The 10,800-nt window shown below is 62.3% G+C and overlaps 3 protein-coding genes across 3 annotated transcripts; all 3 read left to right on the forward strand.

Moving 5' to 3' along the window:
• Window positions 1–814: 814 nt before the first annotated feature.
• Window positions 815–2,614, forward strand: CHGG_02373 (uncharacterized protein; the record flags this gene model as incomplete). The annotated part of the gene is made up of 4 exons (XM_001228888.1): window positions 815–1,091; window positions 1,155–1,186; window positions 1,261–1,640; window positions 1,717–2,614. The coding sequence occupies 4 exons, from the start codon at window positions 815–817 to the stop codon at window positions 2,612–2,614; spliced, it is 1,587 nt and encodes a 528-aa protein (XP_001228889.1).
• Window positions 2,615–3,849: 1,235 nt separating this feature from the next.
• On the forward strand, window positions 3,850–8,276 carry CHGG_02374 (uncharacterized protein; the record flags this gene model as incomplete). The annotated part of the gene is made up of 6 exons (XM_001228889.1): window positions 3,850–4,172; window positions 4,252–4,565; window positions 4,649–4,828; window positions 4,899–5,151; window positions 5,217–5,422; window positions 5,488–8,276. The coding sequence occupies 6 exons, from the start codon at window positions 3,850–3,852 to the stop codon at window positions 8,274–8,276; spliced, it is 4,065 nt and encodes a 1,354-aa protein (XP_001228890.1).
• A 547-nt stretch (window positions 8,277–8,823) lies between these two features.
• Window positions 8,824–10,160, forward strand: CHGG_02375 (uncharacterized protein; the record flags this gene model as incomplete). Its single annotated transcript, XM_001228890.1, has 2 exons — window positions 8,824–9,700; window positions 10,138–10,160. 2 exons carry the CDS (start codon window positions 8,824–8,826, stop codon window positions 10,158–10,160), a joined length of 900 nt encoding a protein of 299 aa, XP_001228891.1.
• Between the last annotated feature and the right edge of the window lie 640 nt (window positions 10,161–10,800).

Consider the following 10,800-nt stretch of genomic DNA (forward strand, 5'->3'; position numbering starts at 1 on the left):
TGTATTCGTGTAGTAAGCGGACGGATTGAATCTCCCTACCCCTATCCCTACGCGAGCCGCCCCCAGTCCCAGCCAAAGCTATGTAAACCCTCTTCGTCCGTCGATTGCCCCGTCAAATGGCCCGTCTGAATATTATCGCCGCCAACTGATCCGTCACCGAGGGTTCAAACCACGGCCATGGAGGCGTCCCCGACTAACGACGACTCTACCGACTCGCCAGAACCCCCGATGCGACGCGTGGCCGCAGGAATGCCGCAGCTGCAACCCCGGGACCGTCGGCGTGAGAAACCTCAGCTGTCGTGTAACTACTGCAAACGTCGAAAGTAGGCACATCCGAAACCACCTACCCAGACCGGCTACATTCCTGATGGCCTTTTCAACAAGGACCACGCTTGTGACCCGGCATTCACTCCCCCATAACCGTCTGGATTCCCTCCTGCCCCACGGGGAGGTGGCTCTGGCTTCTGACGCGTCCTTCGCAGGATACGATGTGATCGCCGGCTTCCATGTACGGTGTGCGTGAGTAAGGGCCTTGAGCTATCGTGCTCCTACACCACTCGCTCGCAGGATCCCAATCACGTAGCCGTCAGCGTCAGCGTCAGCGAACGTTTGCAGCAACTTGAGACATTGGTCCTTTCCTTTATGCAGCATCAGCCACAACCTCAACCGAATTATCCTCCGCAAGAGGTACCAGATGCCTGGCCAACACCCTCGGTGTCTTCGGTCCCATCTATATATATCTCCCACCCACTCGGCCGCGTCGAACAGCCGATACAATGTGGCCAAGCACCCTGAGTCAGCCGAGCACGGGAAAATGCGGGAGCACTCACACGGCGCCAACTACGTCAGCAGCGTCCACTGGGCGGCCGTGCTAGACAGCATTTCCGAGCTCATCGACCAGTGTCAAGAAAAAGAGAAGGAAAAAAAGCCAGTCCCAGAGGACGGCTCCATAGCGCCGCAAATACCTGGCCCGCGTCTGCTGTATGAGCCGGTCAAGGAGACCAAAGCGGAAATATTGGCGTCAATGCCGGCCCGCACCGTGGTAGACCGCATGGTTGCGCGTTACTTTAATGCACTGGGCATAGCACCGGGTACGACTCTGCCTCGAATATACGTAATCGGCGCTAGATGGGGCTGACAGATGGAGCACATAGCTATTCTCCACAGCGCTCAATTTCTTCGAGAGGTACGGCCACCACCAACCAACACCCCTGGTTCCCCTGAGTGGCTAGATGTTGGCTGACGCCAATGTCTTTCAAGTATGAGAGCTTTTGGAAGGATCCGGACGCTACGCCCTTTGTCTGGATTGGCCTTTTGTTCAGCGTCATCTGCTTGGCCGTACAGTTCCAACAGCCAGGCGAAGAAGCCGCCGAATGGTCCTCACTCATGCGCATCCGCCAGTTCCACGACCGAATCGTCCAATGCCTAGTCCTCGGCCAATACACCCGGGGGGGACCCTACGTCGTCGAAACCATGGTAAACTATTGCGCTAGTGAACTCTGCATCACGAAAGACACCGACGTCGGCCCCTGGCTCCCCCTCGGCATCATGGTGCCGCTCGCCGTGAGCCGGGGCTACCACCGGGACCCAGCGGGCTTCCCCAACATCTCCCCCTTCGCCGGTGAGATGCGGCGCCGGGTGTGGGCGGCCGTCGTGCAGATGGACCTCCGCCTCTCCAGCCAGATGGGGCTCCCGCACCTACTGAAATCAACACAGTGCAACACCGCCGAACCACGCAACCTCTTCGACACCGACTTCGACGAGGACACCACCGACCTACCACCCTCACGGCCCGAGACCGAAGTCACCCCTGTCCTCTACTCCCTCGCCAAGAACCGAATCGACAAAATCGGCAGCCCCATCGCGGGACCTCGCCGCCGACGCCCACGACCGCCCCTACCCCGAGATCCTCGCCCTCGACAAAGACCTGCAAACTATCGAGACCTCCCTCCCGCCCATCTTCCGCTGGCAGCCCCTCAGCCAGTCCTTCATGGTGCCCGGCCAGGTGCTCATGTTCCGCTTGTGGCTGCGGCTGGCCGTGCTCCGCCTCGTCATCTGGCTGCACCGCAAGTATCTCGCCCCAGCCTACAGCGCCGCGCCGTACGCGTACTCCCGCGCGGCGTGCGCGCGCGCGGCGCTGGAGATCGCAGAGTTCCAGCTGCTGCTGCACGAGGAGACGCGGCCGGGGGGGCAGCTGCACCAGATGCGCTGGATGCAGTCGTCGCTGATGCAGTCGACGTTTTTGCTGGGCATGAGTGTGGCTTGCTATTGGATGCAGCTGACGAGGACGGCGCTGCCCGGAGCTGATCAGGATATGGAGATGCGAGAGCGGATCCGCGACCGGCTGAGGGATACGTATCCGCTGTGGCTGCGCTGTAGCGCGGTGTCGAGGGATGCGCGGGAGGCTGCGGAGCGACTGCGCCAGCTTCCGGATCTGCAGGGTTTGCTGCCGGATGTGGAGGGCCAGTTGTCGGCACAGGAGAGTCCCGGTTCGGGGGTTCCGGCTTGTTGGGATATCTTCCACGGTACGGGTAGGCATGCGCGCGCCCTGGATGCGGTGTTGGGGGATATGGACCGTTCTAGGAAAACGAATGCTGACTGGGCCCGGGTTTAGAAGGCGAAAACCACGCCTCCTCCATGTTTAGTGGGAATTTGGAGTGGAACAGGGTTTCGTTCCACGAGTAGGACGGGGACGAGAGTGGAAGATCTCTTGCTCCTGGAACAGCTGGGAGGGGTGAAAGGGTCACAGTGCGCGTGTAGTTCCTTAAGCATGGATTTATGTTATTCTTGTGGATGACTCAACGCAGGGGGGGGGGGGGGGGGATATGAGCTCGCTCACCTCGTGGGGGTGCCGCCCCGTCCACTAAATACTACTAAACATAGCAAGGGTGGAAAATACCACTTACGGCTCTTGAAACTTGGCTGCCTGCGACACTTTTGGAATGGGCTGGCTGAAGGTCACAAAAGTACCTGAATATGTTTCCACTACACCCTTCTAGCAGAAGGTCCATGACTGAAGTCCATCGCGTAACTCTAATGGTCATATTTCCACTCCTTAACCCGGCTAGTGAACAAACATTTTCTCTTGAAACGGTCACTCTTGGTGAGAAATTAGAGGGAGTCCTCCTGCAGTTCTGTTGAAACCCACGGCGTTCTGCGGAAAAAGAGCAGCCCTTGACCGGAATCACCCCTATCATGGTTGTCTCCTGGGATGAGGCCAGTCTCCGAGCACGACTTTGCAATTCGGCGCGGAGCCTTCTGGCGCGGTGCAATGCACAAAATCACTTCCTAGCCTCATAATTTCCAGTATCTCTCTCCCGGGTAAACAAGCGCCGATTGTAACTGTCAGCCAAAAGACCGGGCGGAATCGGTAATACTACCTGCGACTTCGCAACAACTCGGCGTTGTTCGGGAGACCCCGGAAAGCAGCACGCCGCAATCCTCCCCCGGCTGCTAGCCTGAGTAATGGCACCATTCCGGCATTGAGGGGTGAGATCCGAAACGGCTCGCCGACGATGGCTGACACCGAGCTGAAGCCTCATGGCGCTTGGCCAGGCCTTTTCCGACCCGGAAACATGGAAAATGCCCAATGCAGCTTACAGTGGTGGTAAGCCGATATGTAGTGCTATTATGGTGTTTAATATATAACCGCTTGTGTCTTTGCGTGGTAGTGTAGTATGGTATTGTTGTACACCAGGGACATAGCCAACACAGCTATCTGGCACTCATTCGAGCTCTTACATGTCAGGAGCTTAACCTCTTGTCTGTATTCTTGCCGCCCACACCGTCTAGTCACTCTTTCTTACCTTTTTTTCAAAGACGTGACAGCAACTCACCCAAACCGCCATCATGAGCGCCGCAGACCAGGAGCCCATCGCCGTCATCGGCATGGCATGCCGCTTCCCAGGAGGCTCGAACTCTCCGTCGAAGCTGTGGGAGCTGCTCAAGGCGCCCCACGACATTGCCAAGCCCATCCCCGATGACCGTTTCGACTCGACAGGCTTCTTCCACAAGAACGGCTCGCACCACGGAGCCACCGACTGCCGCGAGGCGTATTTCCTCGATGAGGACGTCACGCGTTTCGACAATGCGTTTTTCAACGTCCAGCCGGGCGAGGCCGAGGCCCTCGATCCCCAGCAACGTTTCCTGATGGAGACCATCTACGATTCACTGTATGATGAGCCCAACCTACCTAACCCCTTGAGTCGGGATTCAAGACCATAGTTAGCTAACAAACCTCTCCCCACCTAGCTGCTCCGCCGGCCAAACCATCGAAGGTCTGCGCGGCTCTCGCGCGGCCGTGTACGTTGGTCTGATGTGCGACGACTGGTCGCAGATGAACGGCCGCGACTGGGACCTGGTGCCCACGTACGCGGCGACGGGCACGAGCCGCGCCGTCGTCTCCAACCGTGTCTCCTACTTTTTTGACTGGCACGGCCCCAGCATGACCATCGACACGGCCTGCTCCTCGTCGTTGGTTGCCGTCCACGAGGGCGTGAATGCCCTGCGTAGGGGCGAGTCCCCGATCGTGGTGGCTGCGGGCGCGAATATGATTCTGTCGCCTGGTGAGTTTCCTTACCTTGGCTTTGCCACGGCGTATCTTGGTTCTGCGAGGGGTGCAGTGCTGATACTGATGGGCTGCCTACAGGAATGATGATTGCCGAGAGCAACCTGCACATGTTGTCGCCTACTGGGCGGAGTAAGATGTGGGATGCCTCCGCCGACGGTTATGCCCGTGGTGAGGGTATTGCGGCGGTTGTGTTGAAGCCGCTGAGCGCTGCGCTGAGAGACGGAGATCCCATCAACTGCGTGATCCGTGGCACCGGTGGTATGTACACGCAGTTTCAGGTTTCCTATTATGTTCGTTATTCTTAGCATGACTGACTCGGACAATGTAGTCAACCAGGACGGCAGGACCCCCGGCTTGACGATGCCGAACAACGTCGCCCAGGCGGACCTCATCCGCGACACATACGAGCGCGCCGGGCTCAACATTCAGGACCCGAAGGATCGCCCGCAGTTCTTCCACGCCCACGGCACTGGTACGCCGGCGGGTGACCCGCAGGAGGCCGAGGCCATCTCGCGGGCATTTTATGAGGGAGGCAGCGTGAAGGATCCCCTCTTTGTAGGGTCGATCAAAACCGTCATCGGGTGCGTTGCTGTTACTGCTGCTCGTGTTAACAGGATGGATCATACTAACATAAACTCACCTCCAGTCACACCGAGGGTACCGCTGGTCTGGCCAGTCTAATCGGCACTGCTCTGGCCATGCAAAACAACACCATCCCTCCCAACCTTCACTTCAACACTCTGAGCCCCAGAGTGGCGGAGTTCTGCGACAACCTCCGCATCCCCACCAAGGCCCTGCCCTGGCCGACCCCGGTGGCCGGCCAGCCGCGCCGTGCCAGCGTCAACAGTTTCGGTAAGTCACCGTCCCCGGCTCAGCTGACACATAGACACCTTTGCTGACATCATCCATCGCAATAGGCTTTGGCGGCACTAACGCCCACGCCATCATCGAGAGCTACGAGGCCGCTCCCACCGAACAACGCACCGTGAGCACCAAAGTCCCCGCCTTCACGCCGCTCACCATCTCGGCCGCCTCGGCCTCCGCGCTCCGCACGACCCTCTCCGACCTCAGCGCGTACGTGCTCTCCCACCCCGACACCGACCTGCGCGACCTCGCCTACACGTTCCAACATCGGCGCTCGACGCTCGCGTTCCGCAAGGCCATCGCCACCGACAACCGCGACGCGCTGGTGGGCACCATCGACGCGCTGCTCAACGAGGGCGGCGCGGGCGACGGCGGCCTGACGGCGCGCTACTTCGACTCGCCCGACCCCAAGATCCTGGGCGTGTTCACGGGCCAGGGCGCGCAGTGGCCGCGCATGGGCGCCCTCCTCCTCGAGCAGTCGCCCTATGTTGGGGAGCTGCTGACCCAGCTTGATCAGGCGCTGGCCACGCTGCCCGAGGGTGATAGGCCCGACTGGACGCTGCGCGAGCAGATCCTGGCCGAGGCCGCGCAGTCGCGCCTGTCGGAGGCGGCGATTTCGCAGCCGTTGTGTACCGCGGTGCAGATTGCCTTGGTGGATTTGTTGGGCCTGGCGGGGATCAGGCTGCGTGGTGTGGTCGGCCACTCGTCGGGTGAGATTGCTGCGGCGTATGCGTCCGGGTACTTGTCGGCGACGGATGCAATCCGCGTGGCATACTACCGTGGCTTGTATGCCAAGTTGGCTGGTTCACCGGCAGGCCGCGGGTCTATGTTGGCGGTGGGCACCTCCTTTGAGGATGCGGTTGAATTCTGCGAGCTTGAGGAGTTCGAGGGCCGCATCAAGGTGGCCGCGCGCAACTCGTCCAACAGCGTGACGCTGTCTGGTGACGAGGATGCTATCGAGGAGGCCCTTGAGATCTACAAGGACGAAGGCCGGTTTGCCCGCCAGCTTCGCGTCGATACCGCGTACCACTCACACCACATGGAGCCGTGCGCGGTGCCGTACCGGGATGCGCTGACCCGGTGTGAGATCAAGGTAGGTGAGGGGAACGGCATCCCCTGGTACTCGAGTGTCATTGAGGGGCATGTCATGGCCCCGACCGATGTGTCGCCGCAATACTGGGTCGACAACATGACTAGCGCAGTCCTCTTCTCCCCCGCCGTGGCCCACGCCGTCGCCGAGGGTGGGCCATTCGACCTTGGTGTGGAAGTCGGTCCGCACCCAGCATTGAAGGGCCCTTGCCTCGACACCGTCGAGGAGGCGGCAGGCCACCGCATCCCCTACACGGGTCTGCTGGGCCGCAACAAGAACGATGTTGTGGAGCTGTCGTCCGCCCTTGGCTTCATTTGGACACAGCTGGGTGCCGCCTCGGTCGACTTCGACCGCCTCGAGAGGGCTATCTCGGGCAACCCGTACCCCAAGAAGGTGGTCGACGACTTGCCGACATATCCCTTCGACCACTCCCGTTCCTTCTACACGCTCACTCGTTTCTCGGGTGCCCACCGTAACATGCATGCCCCGCCTAACCCAATTCTCGGCCGGCGGTGCGTCGAGACGGAGACGGCCGACGAGGTCTCCTGGCGCAACATCCTCAAGTCCGGCGAGATCAGCTGGCTCCAGGGCCATCAACTTCAGGGACAGACCGTCTTCCCCGCCATGGGCTACATCGCCATGTGCGTCGAGGCCGCCGCGGTTCTCGCGGGCCCCGAACGCCCCCTCGGCCTGGTTACACTGGAGGACGTCATCATCGGCCGTGCGCTAGCCTTCCAAAACGAGAGCGTCGGCATGGAGTCCAAGGTTACAGTCAAGATCGACCACACCAGCGATGACGAGCTCCGCGGCCACATCGCCTGCCACTCCGGCCTGCCCTTCGACAGCGCGGCACCGCTCGCCCTCAACTTCAGCGCCACCCTCCACGTGCGCTTCCACGAGCCCCGCGCCGACACGCTCCCCGCCGTGCGCGCCGACGAGATCAGCCTCGTAAAGACCGACCCCGGCCGTCTCTACTCGCAGTTCACGCAGCTCGGCTACAACTACAGCCCGCCCTTCACAGGCGTCAAGGCGATCCAGCGCAAGCGGGGCTTCGCGACGGGCGACATCGAGGACATCTCGGGCGAGGGCTGGGAGGACCAGCTGATCGTGCACCCGGGCTGGCTCGACTCGGCTTTGCAGACCGCCTTCGCGGCGTACTCCTACCCGCATGATAACCGCCTCTGGGCGCTGCATGTTCCTACCGAGATCCGCACCGTGTCCATCAACCCTTATTTCACCGAGCGCGGAGCTGGTGGCCGGACAAGGCAGCTCCAGTACCAGTCGACCGCACGCGAGGGGCTGGGAGCGCCCGTGGCGGCCGATATCGATGTTTTTGCCGCTGGCGAGGAAGATGGCCATGCGTTCATCCAACTGGAGGCGGTGCAGGTCAAGCCGTTTGCTGCGGCCACCGCTCGCGACGATGCACTCCTGTTCGCGCGTTTCGACTACCGGTTGGCTAACCCGGATGCGATTGCAGCCGTTGAGGGCGACGACCTGCTGCCGCCCAAGACCGAAGCCGTGGTCGAGACCATCGAGCGCGTCGGCTTTTACTACCTCCGCCGCGTGCACGAGACGGTCACGCCGGCCGAGCGCGAGGCCCACACTGCCGCACTTCCGCCACCTTATCGATCTTTGCGGACGTGTGGTGCCCTTGGTTGCCGCCGGCGAACACCCGCATGTGCCGCGCGAGGCGATCAACGATTCGGCCTCGTACATCCGCTCCCTGATTGCCCGGTACCACGACCGCGCTGACATCCAGCTTCTCGAGGCGGTGGGTGAGAACCTGGTGGGCGAAATCCGGCGCAACGGTATCATGTTGGAGCACATGATGAAGGACGGCATCCTGGACCGTTTCTACGAGGAGCTCGCTGGCCTGGACGTGGCCAACGTCTGGATTGCCCGGATGGTCGCCCAGGTCGCCCATCGTCACCCACACCTCCGCATTCTTGAGATCGGTGCCGGCACTGGTGGTACCACACGTACCGTGCTCCCGATGCTGGGAGACGCTTTCCAGAGCTACACTTTCACCGATATCTCGGCGGGCTTTTTCGGAAGCGCCCAGGAACGATTCCGCACTTACGCCGACCGCATGGTGTTCGCCACCTACAACATGGAGCTGACCCCCGAGGAGCAGGGCTTCGAGGAGGGCACCTACGACGTCGTTCTTGCGTCCAACGTGCTGCACGCCACTGGTCGGCTGGACGACATGATGGCCAACACGCGCCGCCTGTTGCGACCGGGCGGTTACCTGATGATGCTGGAGTTCGTCAGCAACGACCGTACTGGTATCACCGCCTGCATGGGTGGTCTCCCCGGCTGGTGGGGTAACGGCATCGTCGACCCAGCCCGTGGCGACGGACCGTGCCTGACGCCCGCTCAGTGGGACGAGCTCGTGCGCCGTCACGGCTTCAGCGGTGTCGACACCCACTGCCCCGTCGAGAAGCACCTGCAGTGGTACACCGTCCACCTGTGCCAGGCCGTCGACGATCGTGTGCTGGCCCTCCGCAACCCGCTCGAATCCCTCGAGTCAGCGGCCACCCTCGCGCCGCCCCCCGCCGAGCTAGTCATTGTCGGCGGCACCACAGCGACTGTCTCCAAGCTCATCGACGAGGCCTCGACCCTGCTCGCCCCCCGCTACAACACCATCTCCCGCGTCGCAACCCTCGAAGAACTCGACCAGCGCGGTCTCCCCCTCGGCAGCTCAGTCCTCTCCCTCACCGAGCTCGACCACCAATTCTTCGAGCACCGCACGGCCGCCAAGCTCGAAGCCCTCAAGGCCCTCTGGCGCGCCGGCGGGAGCATCATCTGGGCCACCCGCGGGGTGCGCGACGCCTCGCCCTACTCGGCCATGATCCTGGGCCTGGCGCGCGTGGTGCGCTTCGAATACCCCAACATCAACCTCCAAATCCTGGACTTCGACAGGGCGCCCGACGCCGCCACGCTCGCGGCCGACCTGGTGCGCCTCGAGATGGGCCGGCACTGGAAGGAGGAGGGCGCCAACATCCTGTACAGCGTCGAGCCCGAGGCACACTACGAGAACGGCGCGCTGTTCATCCCGCGCATGTATCCCGACCGCGACGCCAACGCCCGCTACAACACCCAGCGCCGCACCGTCGCCCGCGAGGTCGACCCCCGCGAGACGAGCGTGGTGCTGGAGCCGGCGGGTCCCGTGGGGGGTGCGCTGGAGCTGTGCGCGCCCTCGCCGCTGCGCGTGGCGCCGGCAGCAAGGCCGGGTGCCGAGAAGACGGTGGAGGTTATTGTGGAGCAGTCGGTGCTGCATGCGGTCAAGGTTCCTGATGCTGGGTTCTTTTCGCTGTGTGCGGGCACGGATGCCGAGACCGGCCGGCCGCTGCTGGCGCTGGTGGACTCGCCGGTCGAGTCTCGCCTTCGTGTGCCGGTTGAGTGGACCGTGTCGCTCCGGGAGCCGCTGTCTCGTACCGGGGCTTTCTCCCTGGGAGATGTGGCAAGCCATCTTGTGGCTAGCGCCATCCTCGCTGGCGCTCCAGCCTTCGGCTCGCTCTTGATTCACGAGGCCGACGAGTCTCTGAAGGAGGCGTTCGGCCGGCAAGCCGCTGGGCACGGTGCCCATGTGGTGTTTACCACCGCAGACAAGGCGAAGGCGAGGGCCGGTGCTGACTGGGTCCTTGTTCACGAGAAGCTCCCCGGCCGTTTGGTTCAGAGGCTCCTCCCGCATGACATCTCGAGCTTCACTGACCTTTCCCACTCCGAGGGTTCGGCCAGTGCCCAGCTGATCGTCCACTCCCTTCCCGTGTATTCCCCCATCACCACCGTGAAAGACGTGATTCGGGCCCAGGCCGGCGCGTTCCCCGATGCCGCTCCCCAAGACGTCGGCGCCGCCCTCAAGGCAGCGTGGCAAGCGGCCAGCCGGAAGCGCAAGGGATCTGGCAACAAATCTCAGACCAGCGCGATCCCCGTCCTCCCGCTCCAGGATGTCAGCCGCGCTGGTGCCCGCCACGCACCTTTGACTGTGGTCGACTGGAACACCAACTCCGTATCGGTGGCCCTGCGGCCCATCGACGCCGGCACCATCTTCCGGTCCGACGGCACCTACTTCCTTGTCGGCCTGTCGGGTGAGGTCGGCCAGTCCCTCTGCCAGTGGATGGTCGCCCATGGAGCGCGCCACATTGTGCTCAGCAGTCGCCGGCCCAAGGTGCACCCGCGATACATCGAAGACCTTGCCGCACTCGGGGCTACGGTCCGGGTCATGGCGCTGGACATCACCAACCGCGAGGCTCTCCGCGCGTGCTACGATACC

Source organism: Chaetomium globosum, genomic scaffold (assembly GCF_000143365.1).
Source record: "Chaetomium globosum CBS 148.51 scaffold_2 genomic scaffold, whole genome shotgun sequence".
NCBI classification, from domain to species: Eukaryota; Fungi; Ascomycota; class Sordariomycetes; order Sordariales; family Chaetomiaceae; genus Chaetomium; species Chaetomium globosum.